The 22,246-nt window shown below is 45.5% G+C and overlaps 1 protein-coding gene across 2 annotated transcripts in view; it reads right to left on the reverse strand.

Annotated features, from left to right (window-relative positions):
• Positions 1-20,378, reverse strand: part of aldh2 (aldehyde dehydrogenase 2 family (mitochondrial)) — an 87,871-nt gene extending 67,493 nt beyond the window's left edge. Inside the window, exon 1 of one of the 2 annotated variants that reach the window (XR_002752526.1) lies at positions 20,194-20,378. Coding sequence is in view for 1 of the 2 variants with exons in the window: in XM_023330572.1 (XP_023186340.1) it covers positions 20,194-20,307 (114 nt within the window). In the remaining variant the exon portion in view is untranslated. The remainder of the gene's footprint in view (positions 1-20,193) is intronic. The other variant, XM_023330572.1, reaches the window with a different exon arrangement.
• Between the last annotated feature and the right edge of the window lie 1,868 nt (positions 20,379-22,246).

Consider the following 22,246-nt stretch of genomic DNA (forward strand, 5'->3'; position numbering starts at 1 on the left):
TTACAGCCTTCGTATTTGATCGAACTCCTCCTAGGGATTTCGATTGATCGGCTTCAAACTCGGTCAGTCTGATCATAAGGCATGTCTGATTTAAAGTTATCAAATTGGTGAGTTTTGGAGCATGTTGAAGGGGGGTTACCAGGGGTCAAAGTTCACCTACACGCCATGAAACAAAAACCTCTTATATTTCATATACAAAACACATAGAGGGACCAAACTTTCAGTGATTGATCGACATCGAGTGTCCTAAAATACCCTGCAGTGAAATTTTTTTTTTATGTAGGCCACGCCCCCTGAGAGCAGGAAGTGTAATGTTTTACTGTGAACGGTCGCTATCTTAGCCCTTTGACCTAATCAACATGAAACTGTGTCCAGAGACAGAAGACATGTTGGTGTGTTGTGGATTCCAACCCCGACCGGCTGCGATGAAGCAGGTGGGCGTGGCGGCGTTGCGAACGCCATCGAATTTCGTTTGGCTCTGAATTCCACAGTTTCGGGGTGAGCTGCTCCAAACTCACTAGGATGGATCCTTATCCATCCCCGAACAGGAATCCATAGCGATATTTGGTGGGCGTGGCCTAATTTTTCTATAGCGACCCCTAGAGTATTTTAAATGAACAGCCCCAAGCCATGCTTAAACCTAGAATTACGAAACTTGGTACATATGTGTATCTTTTCAGGACGTACAAAAAAGTCTCTTGGAGCCATGCTCTAAACCCAACAGGAAGTCGGCCATTTTGTATTGAAGGTCCATTCTGGACCTCGAGTTTGACGTTTACAGCCTTCGTATTTGATCGAACTCCTCCTAGGGATTTCGATTGATCGGCTTCAAACTCGGTCAGTCTGATCATAAGGCATGTCTGATTTAAAGTTATCAAATTGGTGACTGTATGAGCTTGCTGAAGCGGGGTTAGCAGGGGTCAAAGTTCACCTACTCGCCATGAAACACGAAACTCTTATATTTCCTATACAAAAACACAGAGAGGGACCAAACTTTCATTGATTGATCGTCATCGGGTGTCCTAAAATACCCTGTGGTGAAATTATTTTTTTAAGTAGGCCACGCCCCCTGAGAACAGGAAGTGTCATGTTTTACTGTGAACGGTCGCTATCTTAGCCCTTTGACCTAATCAACATGAAACTGTGTCCAGAGACAGAAGACATGTTGGTGTGTTGAGTTATTCCAACCCCGACCGGCTGCGATGAAGCAGGTGGCGTGGCGGCGTTGCGAACGCCGTCGAATTTCGTTTGGCTCTGAATTCCACAATTTCGGGCCCAGCTGCTTCAAACTCACTAGGATGGATCCTTGTACACCCACCGACAGGAATTCATAACAAAATTTGGTGGGCGTGGCCTAATTTCTCTATAGCGACCCCTAGAGTATTTTAAATGAACAGCCCCATGCCATGCTTTATCCTAGAATTACGAAACTTGGTACACATGTGTATCTTGTCGGGACGTACAAAAAAGTCTCTTAGAGCCATGCTCTAAACCCAACAGGAAGTCGGCCATTTTAGATTGAATTTCATTTGACCTCGATTTTGACTTTTACAGCCTTCGTATTTGATCGAACTCCTCCTAGGGATTTCAATTGATCGACTTCAAACTCGGTCAGTCTGATCATAAGGCATGTCTGATTCAAAGTTATCAATATGGTGACATTTGAACATGTGGAAGGGGGGTTAGCAAGGCTCAAAGTTCCCCTGTGATCGACTGTGTAATACAAAGGGCTTTGTCATGTGTAGGGCAATGCTGCCCTCTGGTGTCGAATAACTGAAATTACTGAAATAGTTTCATTATTTCAGTAATTCGACACCAGAGGGCAGCATTGCCCTACAGAGTTCAATTTTGTAATGTAGGAAAAAATTAAAAATTTGTAATTCTACTGTGAACGGTCGATAGCTTCTGCACCAAACTTTGCACGAGTGACCCTGGGGGATCCTTGACGACCCTATGTCATCATATTATGACGTCATCTAAGCCCCGCCCCCTCAGAACAGGAAGTGCCGTTTTTTACTTGGAAAGCTCCGTTTATGGCTCTCTTGACCTAATCAAGATGATTCGGATGATAAACTCTGTCAATGCTCGCTGCTGGCTGAACCGTGTGGGCGTGGCCAAATGGCGAATATCAGTCCCTCGCCATATACATACGTTTGGCTCTAATTCACGCATGGATCATCCGATTGGCGCCAAACTGGATATGTATGACCTTTGTTCACCTCTAAAGAGCCCGACGGGTTTGAGATGTAATTTGACTCCACTGCGCCCCCTAAGTTGATACATCGGCCGTATCTCCTCGACGCATCGACCGATCTGCACCAGATTTTTTGACAGTCGTCGGGGAGCGCCGCTGAACGCATTCACGCCTGTCGCCCGGTGGACGGGCGGGGAAAATGCGCGACAGCTTCTGCGGCGGCTGGCGGGCGGCGATGCTGGAATCTGCGGCGGAGCTTCCGCGGTGGGGAGCAGGCTGCGGCTCTGGAAAGCGCGCGAGAGCTTCTGCGGTGGCTGGAACCCCCGCGGTGGCCAATAGGCCGGAGCGGCGCTTGCTGCGAGGGCCGCCCGAGGCTGCTTGCAGCTTTAATTATTAGGCCCGAGCAGCAAAGCGCTGCGAAGGCCTATTGTATCTGTACTGTTTATTATTATTCTTATTATTCTTACCCCCCAAAGAGGTGCCTTTTTGGGGGCTTTATCATATTCAAAAACGCACCAAACTTGGCGGTCGCGACTAGGCAGTTTAAAAATTTTGAATTTTAAGGTCGATGCAAAAATCGCAAAAAAATTGGCTCAACGGCGCCAACTAGCAATTTTCAAAGGAAATTTTGCTATTCATTTACTTTATCGTAGAGACATGAAATTTGGTACACATGTAGAGCTCACCAAGATGCTCAGAATTAGGTATAGATTTAGAAGTGCAAATATCACAGGAAGTCAGCCATTTTGTCTTGAACGTCCATTTTTTTCCTCGAGTTTGACGTTTACAGCCTTCGTATTTGATCGAACTCCTCCTAGGGATTTCGATTGATCGACTTCAAACTCGGTCAGTCTGATCATAAGGCATGTTTGATTTAAAGTTATCAAATTGGTGAGTTTTGGAGCATGTTGAAGGGGGGTTAGCAGGGGTCAAAGTTCACCTACTCGCCATGAAACACGAAACTCTTATATTTCCTATACAAAAACACAGAGAGGGACCAAACTTTCAGAGATTGGTCGTCATCGGGTGTCCTAAAATACCCTGTGGTGAAATTATTTTTTTAAGTAGGCCACGCCCCCTGAGAACAGGAAGTGTCATGTTTTACTGTGAACGGTCGCTATCTTAGCCCTTTGACCTAATCAACATGAAACTGTGTCCAGAGACAGAAGACATGTTGGTGTGTTGAGTAATCCAACCCCGACCGGCTGCGATGAAGCAGGTGGGTGTGGCGGCGTTGCGAACGCCGTCGAATTTCGTTTGGCTCTGAATTCCACAATTTCGGGCCCAGCTGCTCCAAACTCACTAGGATGGATCCTTATCCACCCACCGACAGGAATTCATAACAAAATTTGGTGGGCGTGGCCTAATTTCTCTATAGCGACCCCTAGAGTATTTTAAATGAACAGCCCCAGGCCATGCTTTATCCTAGAATTACGAAACTTGGTACATATGTGTATCTTTTCAGGATGTACAAAAAAGTCTCTTGGAGCCATGCTCTAAACCCAACAGGCAGTCGGCCATTTTGTATTGAAGGTCCATTTTGGACCTCGAGTTTGACGTTTACAGCCTTCGTATTTGATCGAACTCCTCCTAGGGATTTCGATTGATCGGCTTCAAACTCGGTCAGTCTGATCATAAGGCATGTCTGATTTAAAGTTATCAAATTGGTGAGTTTTGGAGCATGTTGAAGGGGGGTTAGCAGGGGTTAAAGTTCACCTACTCGCCATGAAACACGAAACTCTTATATTTCCTATATAAAAACACATAGAGGGACCAAACGTTCAGTGATTGATTGTCATAAGATGTCCTAAAATACCCTGTGGTGAAATGATGACATCACTTAAGCCACGCCCCCTGAGAACAGGAAGTGTCATGTTTTACTGTGAACGGTCGCTATCTTAGCCCTTTGACCTAATCAACATGAAACTGTGTCCAGAGACAGAAGACATGTTGGTGTGTTGGGGATTCCAACCCCGACCGGCTGCGATGAAGCAGGTGGGCGTGGCGGCGTTGCGAACGCCATCGAATTTCGTTTGGCTCTGAATTCCACAGTTTCGGGGTGAGCTGCTCCAAACTCACTAGGATGGATCCTTATCAACCTGCCAACAGGAATCCATAGCGAAATTTGGTGGGCGTGGCCTAATTTCTCTATACGGTCCCCTAGAATATTTTTAAAAATCAGCCCCAAGCGATGCTTTAACTTAGAATTACGAAACTTGGTACACATGTGTATCTTGTCAGGACGTACAAAAAAGTCTCTTAGAGCCATGCTCTAAACCCAACAGGAAGTCGGCCATTTTAGATTGAAGTTCATTTGACCTCGATTTTGACGTTTACAGCCTTCGTATTTGATCGAACTCCTCCTAGGGATTTCGATTGATCGACTTCAAACTTGGTCAGTCTGATCACAAGGCATGTTTGATTTAAAGTTATCAAATTGGTGAGTTTTGGAGCATGTTGAAGGGGGGTTAGCAGGGGTCAAAGATCCCCTGTGATTGACATATTACACAGTCAATTACAAAGGGGATATTTAGTCATTCCGTAGGGCAATGCTGCCCTCTGGTGTCGAATTACTGAAATAATGAAACTATTTCAGTAATTTCAGTAATTCGACACCAGAGGGCAGCATTGCCCTACGGAATGACAGTTCAATGTTGAATTGAAAAGGAAAAAATTAAATAATTTGTAATTCTAACACAAAAGCTGACAGAGACACCAAAGTTTGAGTTATTGATCATTATCTTGTGTCCAATAATATCCAATGGTCAAATGATGACATCACGTAGGCCACGCCCTCTGACAACAGGAAGTCTTGTATTTTACTGTGAACGGTCGATAGCTTCTGCACCAAACTTTGCACGAGTGACCCTGGTGGGTTCCTTGACGACCCTATGTCATCATATTATGACGTCATATAAGCCCCGCCCCCTCGGAACAGGAAGTGCCGTTTTTTTACTTGGAAAGCTCCGTTTATGGCTCTCTTGACCTAATCAAGATGATTCGGATGATAAACTCTGTCAATGCTCGCTGCTGGCTGAACCCTGTGGGCGTGGCCAAACGGCGAATATCAGTCCCTCGCCATATGCATACGTTTGGCTCTTATTCAGGCATAGATCATCCGATTGGCGCCAAACTGGATATGTATGACCTTTGTTCACCTCTAAAGAGCCCAACGGGTTTGAAATGTAATTTGGCGCCACTGCGCCCCCTAAGGTAATACATGGGTTGTATCTCCTCGACGCATCGACCGATCTGCGCCAGATTTTTCGACAGTCGTCGGGCAGCGCCGCCGAACGCATTCACGCGTATCGCCCGGTGGACGGGCGGGGAAAATGCGGGACAGCTTCTGCGGCGGCTGGCGGGCGGCGGTGCTGGAAACTGCGCCGGAGCTTCCGCGGTGGGGAGCGGGCTGCGGCTCTGGAAACCGAGCGAGAGCTTCTGCGGTGGCCGGTACCCCCGCGGTGGCCAATAGGCCGGAGCGGCGCTTGCTGCGAGGGCCGCCCGAGGCTGCTTGCAGCTTTAATTAGGCCCGAGCAGCAAAGCGCTGCGAAGGCCTATTGTATCTGTACTGTTTATTATTATTATTATTAGGCCCGAGCAGCAAAGCGCTGCGAAGGCCTATTGTATCTGTACTGTTTATTATTATTATTACGATTCTTCCCACCTCTTCGTGTGCCTTTTTGGGGGCTTTATCATATTCAAAAACTCACCAAACTTGGCGGTGGCGACTAGAAAATTTAAAAATTTTGAATTTTAAGGTTGTCGCAAAAATCGCAAAAAAAATTGCTGAACGGCGGCAACTAGCAATTTTCTGTTGACACAATGGTATGAACGTACTTCATCGTAGAGACATGAAATTTGGTACACTTGTAGAGCTCACCAAAAGACTCAGAACTTACATTGAATGTTATAAGCCAACTATCACAGAAAGTCGGCCATTTTGTATTGAACGTCCATTTTTTACCTCGAGTTTGACGTTTACAGCCTTCGTATTTGATCGAACTCCTCCTAGGGATTTCGATTGATCGACTTCAAACTCGGTCAGTCTGATCATAAGGCATGTTTGATTTAAAGTTATCAAATTGGTGAGTTTTGGAGCATGCTGAAGGGGGGTTAGCAGGGGTCAAAGTTCACCTACTCGCCATGAAACACGAAACTCTTATATTTCCTATATAAAAACACATAGAGGGACCAAACTTTCACTGATTGATCGTCATCGGGTGTCCTAAAATACCCTGTGGTGAAATGATGACATCACTTAGGCCACGCCCCCTGAGAACAGGAAGTGTCATGTTTTACTGTGAACGGTCGCTATCTTAGCCCTTTGACCTCATCAACATGAAACTGTGTCCAGAGACAGAAGACATGTTGGTGTGTTGAGGATTCCAACCCCGACCGGCTTTGACATAGCAGGTGGGCGTGGCGGCGTGGCGAAGTGACCTGTAACGCCGTTGCCATACGTTTGGCTCTGAATTCCACAATTTCGGGCCCAGCTGCTCCAAACTCACTAGGATGGATCCTTATCCACCCACCGACAGGAATTCATAACAAAATTTGGTGGGCGTGGCCTAATTTCTCTATAGCGACCCCTAGAGTATTTTAAATGAACAGCCCCAAGCCATGCTTTATCCTAGAATTACGAAACTTGGTACATATGTGTATCTTGTCGGGACGTACAAAAAAGTCTCTTAGAGCCATGCTCTAAACCCAACAGGAAGTCGGCCATTTTGTATTGAAGGTCCATTGTGGACCTCGAGTTTGACGTTTACAGCCTTTGCATTTGATCGAACTCCTCCTAGGGATTTCGGTTGATCGGCTTCAAACTCGGTCAGTCTGATCATAAGGCATGTCTGATTTAAAGTTATCAAATTGGTGACTGTATGAGCTTGCTGAAGGGGGGTTACCAGGGGTCAAAGTTCACCTACTCGCCATGAAACACCAAACTCTTATATATCCTGCACAGAAACTCACAGAGACACCAAACTTTCAGTTATTGATCATCAATAGGTGTCCTAAAATACCCTGTGGTGAAATTATGACATCGCTTAGGCGACGCCCCCTGAGAACAGGAAGTGTCATGTTTTACTGTGAACGGTCGCTATCTTAGCCCTTTGACCTAATCAACATGAAACTGTGTGCAGAGACAGAAGACATGTTGGTGTGTTGTGGATTCAAGCCCTGACCGGCTGCGATGAAGCAGCTGTGTGCGGCGGCATGGCGAAGTGACCTGTAACGCCGATGCCATACGTTTGCTTCTAGATTCCACATGTTTCGACCGAGCTGCACTAAACTTGGCTTGAGTGATGCTGGTGTGATACCTGAAAATTCTATGTCATCAGATTATGACGTCATCTAAGCCCCGCCCCCTCAGAACAGGAAGTGCTATTTTTTTCCTTGGAAACATTCATCTATGGCTCTCTTGACCTAATCAAGGTGATTCTGTGTTGGATGACAGATAGGAAGTTGGTCTCGCTTGCTTTAAAGTCCCAACAGTTTTCAATGGCGGCAACGCCGTTCGTATACGTTTGCCTCTACCTTCCACATATTTTGACCGAGCTGCATCAAACTTGGCCTGAGTGATCCTGGAGGCTTGCCCGTCAATCCTACGTCATCACATTATGACGTCATCTAAGCCCCGCCCCCTCGGAACCGGAAGTGCCGTTTTTTTCCTTGGAAAGCTCTGTTTATGGCTCTCTTGACCTAATCAAGGTGATTCTGTGTTGGATGACAGATAGGACGTTGGTCTCGCTTGCTTTAAAGTGCCAAGAGTTTTCAATGGCGGCAACGCCGTTCGTATACGTTTGCCTCTACATTCCACATATTTTGACCGAGCCGCATCAAACTTGGCCTGAGTGATCCTGGTGGGAGGCCCGTCGATCCTACGTCATCATATTATGACGTCATCTAAGCCCCGCCCCCTCGGAACAGGAAGTGCCGTTTTTTTCCTTGGAAAGCTCGCCCTAAACCATGCGAGAGCTCCTGCGGTGGCCGGAACCCCCGCGGTGGCCAATAGGCCGGAGCGGCGCTTGCTGCGAGGGCCGCCCGAGGCTGCTTGCAGCTTTAATTATTCTTATTTTTCTGCCCCCCCAAAGAGGCGCCTTTTTGGAGGCTTTAGCATATTCAAAAACTCACCAAACTTGGCGGATGCATACGGGGAGTTTAAAAATTTCGTATTTTAAGGTCGCCGCAAAAATCGCAAACAAATTGGCTCAACGGCGCCACCTAGCAATTTTCAAAAGACCCATTGCTATTCACTTACTTCATCGTAGAGACTTGAAATTCGGTACAGTTGTAGAGCTCACTAAGACGCTCAGAATTTACAAGTAATGTCATAGTGCAAGTATCACAGGAAGTCGGCCATTTTGTATTGAAGGTCCATTTTGGACCTCGAGTTTGACGTTTACAGCCTTCGTATTTGATCGAACTCCTCCTAGGGATTTCGATTGATCGGCTTCAAACTCGGTCAGTCTGATCATAAGGCATGTCTGATTTAAAGTTATCAAATTGGTGAGTTTTGGAGCATGTTGAAGGGGGGTTAGCAGGGGTTAAAGTTCACCTACTCGCCATGAAACACGAAACTCTTATATTTCCTATACAAAAACACAGAGAGGGACCAAACTTTCAGAGATTGGTCGTCATCGGGTGTCCTAAAATACCCTGTGGTGAAATTATTTTTTTAAGTAGGCCACGCCCCCTGAGAACAGGAAGTGTCATGTTTTACTGTGAACGGTCGCTATCTTAGCCCTTTGACCTAATCAACATGAAACTGTGTCCAGAGACAGAAGACATGTTGGTGTGTTGGGGATTCCAACCCCGACCGGCTGCGATGAAGCAGGTGGGCGTGGCGGCGTTGCGAACGCCATCGAATTTCGTTTGGCTCTGAATTCCACAGTTTCGGGGTGAGCTGCTCCAAACTCACTAGGATGGATCCTTATCCATCCCCGAACAGGAATCCATAGAGATATTTGGTGGGCGTGGCCTAATTTTTCTATAGCGACCCCTAGAGTATTTTAAATGAACAGCCCCAAGCCATGCTTAAACCTAGAATTACGAAACTTGGTACACATGTGTATCTTGTCGGGACGTACAAAAAAGTCTCTTAGAGCCATGCTCTAAACCCAACAGGAAGTCGGCCATTTTAGATTGAAGTTCATTTGACCTCAATTTTGACGTTTACAGCCTTCGCATTTGATCGAACTCCTCCTAGGGATTTCGATTGATCGACTTCAAACTCGGTCAGTCTGATGATAAGGCATGTTTAATTTAAAGTTATCAAATTGGTGAGTTTTGGAGCATGTTGAAGTGGGGTTAGCAAGGCTCAAAGATCCCCTGTGATTGACTGTGTAATATGTTACACAGTCAATTACAAAGGGGATTATTTTGTCATGTGTGGGGCAATGCTGCCCTCTGGTGTCGAATTACTGAAATAATTAAACTATTTCAGTAATTTCAGTAAATCGACACCAGAGGGCAGCATTGCCCTACGGAATGACAGTTCAATGTTGAATTAAAGAGGAAAAAATTAAATAATTTGTAATTCTAACACAAAAAATCACAGAGACACCAAAGTTTGAGATATTGATCATCCTCGGGTGTAGAATAATATCCAATGGTCAAATGATGACATCACGTAGGCCACGCCCTCTGACAACAGGAAGTCTCGTATTTTACTGTGAACGGTCGATAACTTCTGCACCAAACTTTGCACGAGTGACCCTGGTGGGATCCTTGACGACCCTATGTCATCATATTATGACGTCATCTAAGCCCCGCCCCCTCAGAACAGGAAGTGCCGTTTTTTTCCTTGGAAAGCTCCGTTTATGGCTCTCTTGACCTAATCAAGATGATTCGGATGATAAACTCTGTCAATGCTCGCTGCTGGCTGAACCGTGTGGGCGTGGCCAAATGGCGAATATCAGTCCCTCGCCATATGCATACGTTTGGCTCTTATTCATGCATAGATCATCCGATTGGCGCCAAACTGGATATGTATGACCTTTGTTCACCTCTAAAGAGCCCGACGGGTTTGATATGTAATTTGGCTCCACTGCGCCCCCTAAGTTAATACATGGGCCGTATCTCCTCGACGCATCGACCGATCTGCGCCAGATTTTTCGACAGTCGTCGGGCACCGCCGCCGAACGCATTCACGCGTGTCGCCCGGTGGACGGGCGGGGAAAATGCGCGACAGCTTCTGCGGCGGCTGGCGGGCGGCGGTGCTGGAAACTGCGGCGGAGCTTCCGCGGTGGGGAGCGGGCTGCGGCTCTGGAAACCGAGCGAGAGCTTCTGCGGTGGCCGGAACCCCCGCGGTGGCCAATAGGCCGGAGCGGCGCTTGCTGCGAGGGCCGCTCGAGGCTGCTTGCAGCTTTAATTAGGCCCGAGCAGCAAAGCGCTGCGAAGGCCTATTGTATCTGTACTGTTTCTTATTATTCTTCTTACGATTCTGCCCCCCTCTTCGTGCGCCTTTTTGGGGGCTTTATCATATTCAAAAACTCACCAAACTTGGCGGAAGCGACTAGGCGGTTTAAAAATTTTGAATTTTAAGGTCGCCGCAAAAATCGCAAAAAAAATTGCTCAACGGCGGCAACTAGCAATTTTCAACAGACCCATTGCTATTCACTTACTTCATCGTAGAGACTTGAAATTCGGTACAGTTGTAGAGCTCACTAAGACGCTCAGAATTTACAAGTAATGTCATAGTGCAAGTATCACAGGAAGTCGGCCATTTTGTATTGAAGGTCCATTTTTTACCTCGAGTTTGACGTTTACAGCCTTCGTATTTGATCGAACTCCTCCTAGGGATTTCGATTGATCGGCTTCAAACTCGGTCAGTCTGATCATAAGGCATGTCTGATTTAAAGTTATCAAATTGGTGAGTTTTGGAGCATGTTGAAGGGGGGTTAGCAGGGGTCAAAGTTCACCTACACGCCATGAAACAAAAACCTCTTATATTTCCTATACAAAAACACATAGAGGGACCAAACTTTCAGTGATTGATCGTCATCGGGTGTCCTAAAATACCCTACAGTGAAATTTTTTTTTTATGTAGGCCACGCCCCCTGAGAGCAGGAAGTGTAATGTTTTACTGTGAACGGTCGCTATCTTAGCCCTTTGACCTAATCAACATGAAACTGTGTCCAGAGACAGAAGACATGTTGGTGTGTTCTGGATTCCAACCCCGACCGGCTGCGATGAAGCAGGTGGGCGTGGCGGCGTTGCGAACGCCATCGAATTTCGTTTGGCTCTGAATTCCACAGTTTCGGGGTGAGCTGCTCCAAACTCACTAGGATGGATTCTTATCCATCCCCAAACAGGAATCCATAGCGAAATTTGGTGGGCGTGGCCTAATTTTTCTATAGCGACCCCTAGAGTATTTTAAATGAACAGCCCCAAGCCATGCTTAAACCTAGAATTACGAAACTTGGTACACATGTGTATCTTGTCGGGACGTACAAAAAAGTCTCTTAGAGCCATGCTCTAAACCCAACAGGAAGTCGGCCATTTTAGATTGAAGTTCATTTGACCTCGATTTTGACGTTTACAGCCTTTGCATTTGATCGAACTCCTCCTAGGGCTTTCGATTGATCGGCTTCAAACTCGGTCAGTCTGATCATAAGGCATGTCTGATTTAAAGTTATCAAATTGGTGACTGTATGAGCTTGCTGAAGGGGGGTTACCAGGGGTCAAAGTTCACCTACTCGCCATGAAACACGAAACTCTTATATTTCCTATACAAAAACACATAGAGGGACCAAACTTTCAGTTATTGATCATGATTAGGTGTCCTAAAATACCCTGTGGTGAAATGATGACATCGCTTAGGCCACGCCCCCTGAGAACAGGAAGTGTCATGTTTTCCTATGAACGGTTGCTATCTTACCCCTTTGACCTAATCAACATGAAACTGTGTCCAGAGACAGAAGACATGTTGGTGTGTTGTGGATTCAAGCCCTGACCGGCTGCGATGAAGCAGCTGGCTGTGGCGGCGTGGCGAAGTGACCTGTAACGCCGATGCCATACGTTTGCTTCTAGATTCCATATATTTCGACCGAGCTGCACCAAACTTTGCCTGACTCATCCTGGTGTGATACCTGACAATGCTATGTCATCATATTATGACGTCATCTAAGCCCCGCCCCCTCAGAATGAATTAGAGAGATCTTCTGTGTAATTACATAATAAACAGTCCATGTTCGTTGTTTGTAGGGCAATGCTGCCCTCTGCTGCCCACTGAAATAGTTTCATTATTTCAGTAATTCGACACCAGAGGGCAGCATTGCCCTACGGAATGAAAGTTCAATGTTGTAATGGAGGAAAAAATTAAATAATTAGTAATTCTAACACAAAAACTCACAGAGACACCAAACGTTCAGTGATTGATCATAATCGAGTGTCCAATAATATCCAATGGTTAAATGATGACATCACTTAGGCCCCGCCCCCTCGGAACAGGAAGTGCTATTTTTTTACTTGGAAAGCTCTGTTTATGGCTCTCTTGACCTAATCAAGATGATTCGGATGATAAACTCTGTCAATGCTCGCTGCTGGCTGAACCGTGTGGGCGTGGCCAAATGGCGAATATCAGTCCCTCGCCATATACATACGTTTGGCTCTTATTCAGGCATAGATCATCCGATTGGCGCCAAACTGGATATGTATGACCTTTGTTCACCTCTAAAGAGCCCGACGGGTTTGAAATGTAATTTGGCTCCACTGCGCCCCCTAAGTTAATACATGGGCTGTATCTCCTCGACGCATCCACCGATCTGCACCAGATTTTTTGACAGTCGTCGGGGAGCGCTGCCGAACGCATTCACGCGTGTCGCCTGGTGGATGGGTGTGGAAAATGCGCGACAGCTTCTGCGGTGGCTAGCGGGCGGCGGTGCTGGAAACTGCGGCGGAGCTTCTGCGGTGGGGAGTTGGCTGCGGCTCTGGAAATCGTGCGAGAGCTTCTGCGGTGGCTGGAACCCCCGCGGTGGCCAATAGGCCGGAGCGGCGCTTGCTGCGAGGGCCGCCCGAGGCTGCTTGCAGCTTTAATTATTCTTATTATTCTTCCACCCAAATGAATTGCCTTTTTGGGGGCTTTATCATATTCAAAAACTCACCAAACTTGGCGGTCGCATAAAACGAGTTTTAAATTTAAGTACTGTAAGGTCGTCGCAAAAATCGCAAAAAAAATTGCTCAACGGCAGCAACTAGCAATTTTCAAAAGACCCATTGCTATTCACTTACTTCATCGTAGAGACTTGAAATTCGGTACAGTTGTAGGGCTCACTAAGACGCTCAGAATTTACAAGTAATGTCATAGTGCAACTATCACAGAAAGTCGGCCATGTTGGATTGAAGGTCCATTTCGGACCCTATTTTGGCCGTTTACAGCCTTCGTATTTGATCGAACTCCTCCTAGGGATTTCGATTGATCGGCTTCAAACTCGGTCAGTCTGATCATAAGGCATGTCTGATTTAAAGTTATCAAATTGGTGAGTTTTGGAGCATGTTGAAGGGGGGTTACCAGGGGTCAAAGTTCACCTACACGCCAGGAAACAAAAACCTCTTATATTTCCTATACAAAAACACATAGAGGGACCAAACTTTCAGTGATTGATCGTCATCGGGTGTCCTATAATACCCTGCAGTGAAATTTTTTTTTTACGTAGGCCACGCCCCCTGAGAGCAGGAAGTGTAATGTTTTACTGTGAACGGTCGCTATCTTAGCCCTTTGACCTAATCAACATGAAACTGTGTCCAGAGACAGAAGACATGTTGGTGTGTTGTGGATTCCAACCCCGACCGGCTGCGATGAAGCAGGTGGGCGTGGCGGCGTTGCGAACGCCATCGAATTTCGTTTGGCTCTGAATTCCACAGTTTCGGGGTGAGCTGCTCCAAACTCACTAGGATGGATCCTTATACACCCGCCAACAGGAATCCATAGCGAAATTTGGTGGGCGTGGCCTAATTTCTCTACATCTCCCCCTAGAATATTTAGAAAAATCAGCCCCAAGCCATGCTTAATCCTAGAATTACGAAACTTGGTACACATGTGTATCTTGTCAGGACGTACAAAAAAGTCTCTTGGAGCCATGCTCTAAACCCAACAGGAAGTCGGCCATTTTGGATTGAAGGTCCATTTTGGACCTCGAGTTTGACGTTTACAGCCTTTGCATTTGATCGAACTCCTCCTAGGGATTTCGATTGATCGGCTTCAAACTCGGTCAGTCTGATCATAAGGCATGTCTGATTTAAAGTTATCAAATTGGTGACTGTATGAGCTTGCTGAAGGGGGGTTACCAGGGGTCAAAGTTCAGCTACTCGCCATGAAACACGAAACTCTTATATTTCCTATACAAAAACACAGAGAGGGACCAAACTTTCATTGATTGATCGTCATCGGGTGTCCTAAAATACCCTGTGGTGAAATTATTTTTTTAAGTAGGCCACGCCCCCTGAGAACAGGAAGTGTCATGTTTTACTGTGAACGGTCGCTATCTTAGCCCTTTGACCTAATCAACATGAAACTGTGTCCAGAGACAGAAGACATGTTGGTGTGTTGTGGATCCAAGCCTTGACCAGCTGCGATGAAGCAGCTGGGTGTGGCGGCGTGGCGAAGTGACCTGTAACGCCGATGCCATACGTTTGCTTCTAGATTCCACATGTTTCGACCGAGCTGCACCAAACTTGGCCTGACTCATCCTGGTGTGATACCTGACAATGCTATGTCATCATATTATGACGTCATCTAAGCCCCGCCCCCTCAGAATGAATTAGAGAGATCTTCTGTGTAATTACATAATAAACAGTCCATGTTCGTTGTTTGTAGGGCAATGCTGCCCTCTGCTGCCCACTGAAATAGTTTCATTATTTCAGTAATTCGACACCAGAGGGCAGCATTGCCCTACGGAATGACAGTTCACTGTTGTAATGGAGGAAAAAATTAAATAATTTGTAATTCTAACACAAAAACTCACAGAGACACCAAACGTTCAGTGATTGATCATAATCGAGTGTCCAATAATATCCAATGGTCAAATGATGACATCACTTAGGCCACGCCCCCTGAGAACAGGAAGTGTCATGTTTTACTGTGAACGGTCGCTATCTTAGCCCTTTGACCTAATCAACATGAAACTGTGTCCAGAGACAGAAGACATGTTGGTGTGTTGTGGATCCAAGCCCTGACCGGCTGCGATGAAGCAGCTGGGTGTGGCGGCGTGGCGAAGTGACCTGTAACGCCGATGCCATACGTTTGCTTCTAGATTCCACATGTTTCGACCGAGCTGCACCAAACTTGGCCTGACTCATCCTGGTGTGATGCCTGACATTGCTATGTCATCATATTATGACGTCATCTAAGCCCCGCCCCCTCAGAATGAATTAGAGAGATCTTCTGTGTAATTACATAATAAACAGTCCATGTTCGTTGTTTGTAGGGCAATGCTGCCCTCTGCTGCCCACTGAAATAGTTTCATTATTTCAGTAATTCGACACCAGAGGGCAGCATTGCCCTACGGAATGAAAGTTCAATGTTGTAATGGAGGAAAAAATTAAATAATTAGTAATTCTAACACAAAAACTCACAGAGACACCAAACGTTCAGTGATTGATCATAATCGAGTGTCCAATAATATCCAATGGTCAAATGATGACATCACTTAGGCCCCGCCCCCTCGGAACAGGAAGTGCTATTTTTTTACTTGGAAAGCTCCGTTTATGGCTCTCTTGACCTAATCAAGATGATTCGGATGATAAACTCTGTCAATGCTCGCTGCTGGCTGAACCGTGTGGGCGTGGCCAAATGGCGAATATCAGTCCCTCGCCATATGCATACGTTTGGCTCTTATTCAGGCATAGATAATCCGATTGGCGCCAAACTGGATATGTATGACCTTTGTTCACCTCTAAAGAGCCCGACGGGTTTGAAATGTAATTTGGCTCCACTGCGCCCCCTAAGTTAATACATGGGCTGTATCTCCTCGACGCATCGACCGATCTGCGCCAGATTTTTCGACAGTCGTCGGGGAGCGCCGCCGAACGCATTCACGCGTGTCGCCCGGTGGACGGGCGGGGAAAATGCGCGACAGCTTCTGCGGCGGCTGGCGGGCGGCGGTGCTGGAGACTGCGCCGGAGCTTCCGCACTGGCGAGCGGGCTGCGGCTCTGGAAAACGCGCGAGAGCTTCTGCGGTGGCTGGAACCCCCGCGGTGGCCAATAGGCCGGAGCGGCGCTTGCTGCGAGGGCCGCCCGAGGCTGCTTGCAGCTTTAATTATTCTTATTTTTCTGCCCCCCCAAAGAGGCGCCTTTTTGGAGGCTTTAGCATATTCAAAAACTCACCAAACTTGGCGGATGCATACGGGGAGTTTAAAAATTTCGTATTTTAAGGTCGCCGCAAAAATCGCAAACAAATTGGCTCAACGGCGCCACCTAGCAATTTTCAAAAGACCCATTGCTATTCACTTACTTCATCGTAGAGACTTGAAATTCGGTACAGTTGTAGAGCTCACTAAGACGCTCAGAATTTACAAGTAATGTCATAGTGCAAGTATCACAGGAAGTCGGCCATTTTGTATTGAAGGTCCATTTTGGACCTCGAGTTTGACGTTTACAGCCTTCGTATTTGATCGAACTCCTCCTAGGGATTTCGATTGATCGGCTTCAAACTCGGTCAGTCTGATCATAAGGCATGTCTGATTTAAAGTTATCAAATTGGTGAGTTTTGGAGCATGTTGAAGGGGGGTTAGCAGGGGTCAAAGTTCACCTACACGCCATGAAACAAAAACCTCTTATATTTCCTATACAAAAACACATAGAGGGACCAAACTTTCAGGGATTGATCGACATCGGGTGTCCTAAAATACCCTGCAGTGAAATGTTTTTTTATGTAGGCCACGCCCCCTGAGAGCAGGAAGTGTAATGTTTTACTGTGAACGGTCGCTATCTTAGCCCTTTGACCTAATCAACATGAAACTGTGTCCAGAGACAGAAGACATGTTGGTGTGTTGTGGATTCCAACCCCGACCGGCTGCGATGAAGCAGGTGGGCGTGGCGGCGTTGCGAACGCCGTCGAATTTCGTTTGGCTCTGAATTCCACAGTTTCGGGGTGAGCTGCTCCAAACTCACTAGGATGGATCCTTATCCATCCCCGAACAGGAATCCATAGAGATATTTGGTGGGCGTGGCCTAATTTTTCTATAGCGACCCCTAGAGTATTTTAAATGAACAGCCCCAAGCCATGCTTAAACCTAGAATTACGAAACTTGGTACACATGTGTATCTTGTCGGGACGTACAAAAAAGTCTCTTAGAGCCATGCTCTAAACCCAACAGGAAGTCGGCCATTTTAGATTGAAGTTCATTTGACCTCAATTTTGACGTTTACAGCCTTCGCATTTGATCGAACTCCTCCTAGGGATTTCGATTGATCGACTTCAAACTCGGTCAGTCTGATCATAAGGCATGTTTAATTTAAAGTTATCAAATTGGTGAGTTTTGGAGCATGTTGAAGTGGGGTTAGCAAGGCTCAAAGATCCCCTGTGATTGACTGTGTAATATGTTACACAGTCAATTACAAAGGGGATTATTTTGTCATGTGTGGGGCAATGCTGCCCTCTGGTGTCGAATTACTGAAATAATTAAACTATTTCAGTAATTTCAGTAAATCGACACCAGAGGGCAGCATTGCCCTACGGAATGACAGTTCAATGTTGAATTAAAGAGGAAAACATTAAATAATTTGTAATTCTAACACAAAAAATCACAGAGACACCAAAGTTTGAGATATTGATCATCCTCGGGTGTAGAATAATATCCAATGGTCAAATGATGACATCACGTAGGCCACGCCCTCTGACAACAGGAAGTCTCGTATTTTACTGTGAACGGTCGATAACTTCTGCACCAAACTTTGCACGAGTGACCCTGGTGGGATCCTTGACGACCCTATGTCATCATATTATGACGTCATCTAAGCCCCGCCCCCTCAGAACAGGAAGTGCCGTTTTTTTCCTTGGAAAGCTCCGTTTATGGCTCTCTTGACCTAATCAAGATGATTCGGATGATAAACTCTGTCAATGCTCGCTGCTGGCTGAACCGTGTGGGCGTGGCCAAATGGCAAATATCAGTCCCTCGCCATATGCATACGTTTGGCTCTTATTCACGCATAGATCATCCGATTGGCGCCAAACTGGATATGTATGACCTTTGTTCACCTCTAAAGAGCCCGACGGGTTTGAGATGTAATTTGGCTCCACTGCGCCCCCTAAGTTAATACATGGGCCGTATCTCCTCGACGCATCGACCGATCTGCGCCAGATTTTTCGACAGTCGTCGGGCACCGCCGCCGAACGCATTCACGCGTGTCGCCCGGTGGACGGGCGGGGAAAAAGCGCGACAGCTTCTGCGGCGGCTGGCGGGCGGCGGTGCTGGAAACTGCGGCGGAGCTTCCGCGGTGGGGAGCGGGCTGCGGCTCTGGAAACCGAGCGAGAGCTTCTGCGGTGGCCGGAACCCCCGCGGTGGCCAATAGGCCGGAGCGGCGCTTGCTGCGAGGGCCGCCCGAGGCTGCTTGCAGCTTTAATTCAAGTTTTGGACCGTTTATTTTACTGTCTAAAAAATAATATTCACTTGTGTGGTATATTTTGGTGATATTCCAATATATTCTTGAATATTCCTTCACATACAAAAAAATATTATTGTTTTGAAGAGATCATAGACATTTTCTAATCCGTTTATTTACGTTTGTCGCGTTTTGATCAGGAAACGACACAGCCACCTAATTTTTTACAAACATCTGCGTTGAGGACCCCGTTTGACTGTCACTAGTTAATTTTAATGCGGCTCGTTTTGTTTTTAAGTGTATTTCCCCTCGTCACCAGCCTGCAAACTGTTTCCTAGTAGAGAACACAGACAAATACTGCAGATATGGCTCATAATCTGTTGGTGGTGTCTGACAGTATAATGTAGGAACATTTATTATTATAATTTTGGCTTGTGAATTTGGATATCACCACCAACTACAACATTGGCTGTTAACCTTATATCATTTAGGTGAGATTTTATTGCAGTATAACTTAACATTACTTGATATTCCTCTCTATTTGGACACGTGAACACCACAAGCAACACCATCAGGGATGTAATTTAAATTTTATTAAATATGATGACATCAACCTCATTGTTCAGCGACACTTACTGTGGGTAGTGTCGCTAAAAAATGAATTAAGTCCAGAAACAGTACGGCTGCATTGCAGGATCTGAGCCAAAACACACTCTAGGCTAGAAGTGTTAAGCAAATCATATTACAGGTTCTTGAGAGTCAATTCCAATGTTTTTCTGATCAGTGCTGGTTACAAAAAGCAGAAACCTTCCACTTATGTTTACATTGTGGCTGTTCATGAGATTAAATGAATTTATTCTGGTGAACCTGAATGTGAATGGGATTGTGGTGTTACTCATTGATCTGGTTTTGCTCCAATGCCGTGTTTTCAAAGCGAACTCAACGCTGCTCTGTAGAAACTTGCTTTGAAATATAATTTTCACGTGCAACATTTAACATATTTGCTTCAAATGGGATTTATAGTAAGGTTTTGAAGACAGTTTTGTCACACAAGTAGCATTTTTCAACAGGCATCAACACAGCCACCTACAATTTAGAAACATCTGCGGTGCGCATAAGTTTCAACCAGTTAATTTAGCCACCAGTTAATCTGTAACACCTTGAAGCAGTTCCTGAAGAGTCGTGCGCACAGCTACTCCTCTACCTAACTTTACCTGCAGTGGACGTTTCCACAAACAGTCGGGTTGGAATTTGAACTTCTGACCTCTCATCTACTCTCAACATGTTTCTACAGAAATATTTGCTTAAGTCAAATCGGAAACATTGCCGTTCTCTACCGCAACATTAACTCCTTACTGCACAAACTATCCAGACTGTGGTTCAGTCCAGTTTGGAGCCACGCAGTATTTTTGCAGATTGTAGTTCTTTTTTCCTGTCCAGCAGCTGCTAACTTTACCTTGTTGAAATGGACCTCAGGCTGAGCGCTCGGAACCGGAACAGCGGTCCCATAGTAGGAGACTGAGCGTCGGATCAGGCTAGTAATACCCCGGGAAAGCACTGTGCGGAGCATGACGAGTCTTCCTGCCAGAATCAATCCACGGAGAATGCGGATCAGACTAAGTATATGGTTGCAGAAAACAGAAAGGGGCGGGGACGGACCGCAAACAGACCCAAACCATATTTGGAAATGGGATGGATGCATTCCGGAAATGAAGGGGACGCTATTTCCTATATTATCTGCGGTGGTCTCCTGTTTTTATTTCTTTTGAAATCTGTGACATCTTGATCTTTAGGAAGGGGTTCCACTCTCAGTATACGTTTGAACTTCTCTCCTATATTTATTTGCGCACAACTCATAGTTCTTAATATATTTTGTAGCTTTCTGTGTACTTCTACATCTGTTAATTAGTTGCATTTTGGGGGGTCTCCTCCTGTCCCTAGTGGCATGGGGGTGGTAACGCAACTAACATACATAACTAAATTAGAATACCGCAAAATCTTTATTGTTAATGATTAATTCCGGCATTACTTACACCGGTGGTGGCTCTGGTGGCCTTTATTTAGCAGTTGTCAGACAGGAAAGCGAGAGGGGGTGGACATGCGCAAAGGTCATCAGGTCAGGACTTGAACCTGTGACGGGAACAACAAAGACTAAGGCCTCCATACTTGGGACCACTTTTCCCCTACTCACAAACGAACGAGGTAATTAGTCCAACGTTGAGAAACTACAGCGGCTGTAATGAGCCACAGCAAAGGTAAACAAAGGTAAAATAACCCCAACAGGTGATCAACTCAAAACCACTCCTACCTTTTTACTCTCTCTCTCTTTGTAGTTTATAGACATGTAGACCTTACCAGAGGGGCCGCTTTTCATTGGCTGATGCCCATTCTACGTGGTCACGTTAATCAAGGAAGCGCTGATTAATAATCGAGAAAAAACTAACTCAGTATACTACAAAATATCAAGCCTGAAAACTTGATATCCTAACGTTATGTTTTTAACGTAATCTTTGCTCGTCTTGCGGGGCGCAGGCGGTTGCCACGGTAACAGGTGTGCTTAAACTACAAAGAGAGAGAGAGTAAAAAGGTACTAGTGGTTTTGAGTTGATCACCTGTTCAGGTTATTTTACATTTGTTTACCTTTGCTGTGGCTCATTACAGCCACTGTAGTTTCTAAATGTTCGTTTGTGAGTTTACGTCATTCACAACAAACATCAAATAGAACAAATATATTTCATAAAATTTTAACAAACAAATGGCTAATTATGTGAAATTAAATGAATTATATCCCAACTTCAGAAGATCTATGGTTCCTCCTATCAGCCTGTAGTTTCTCATATTTCAGTCATCAAACCAAATTTCAGATCTACCATAACTGACTGACACCTGCTGGCCTCAGGTTTGCAACCAGCTTGTGACTGAGAAACCAGTAACCTCCTCCCAGATGATGACATGAACTCGTTAGTTCCTCTCTCCATTGTAGTAGCTGATATACTGTATTGTGAAAATCCGGTAGAAATGATGCACTAATGGAGTCATGTTTACATAGAAACAACTCGCTGTGAGGCTTTGTTTGTGAGACTTGCAGTCACGTGGGTCGGTTGTGGGCGGAGCTTGGTAAGGCCCATAGTGGACTACACAAAAACATGCACAAATTACTAAAGTTTTTTTTTTGTACTGTAACCATTAAAAAATCTCCCCTTCAGTTCAAACTTATAAGTGGAGACACATTGTCGATGTTACCATTATAAAATAGCTTACAATTAAGTATTGGCAAAGATCAATGTAATTTTCACAGCGTTGTTGTTAGCAGCTGCTGAAAGTAACTAAAAAGTTATTTTTAATGTAACTTAGTTACTTTCCAAATCAAGTAGTCAGTAATCTAACTGAGTTACTTTTTCAAGGAGTAATCAGTAATCCGATTAAAGTTACTTTTTCAAAGTAACTATGCCATCACTGCACCTACGCCACTACCACACCCATCTACAACCTTCTTTACAACAGAACCT

Source organism: Xiphophorus maculatus, chromosome 3, assembly GCF_002775205.1.
Source record: "Xiphophorus maculatus strain JP 163 A chromosome 3, X_maculatus-5.0-male, whole genome shotgun sequence".
Classification (NCBI taxonomy): Eukaryota; Metazoa; Chordata; class Actinopteri; order Cyprinodontiformes; family Poeciliidae; genus Xiphophorus; species Xiphophorus maculatus.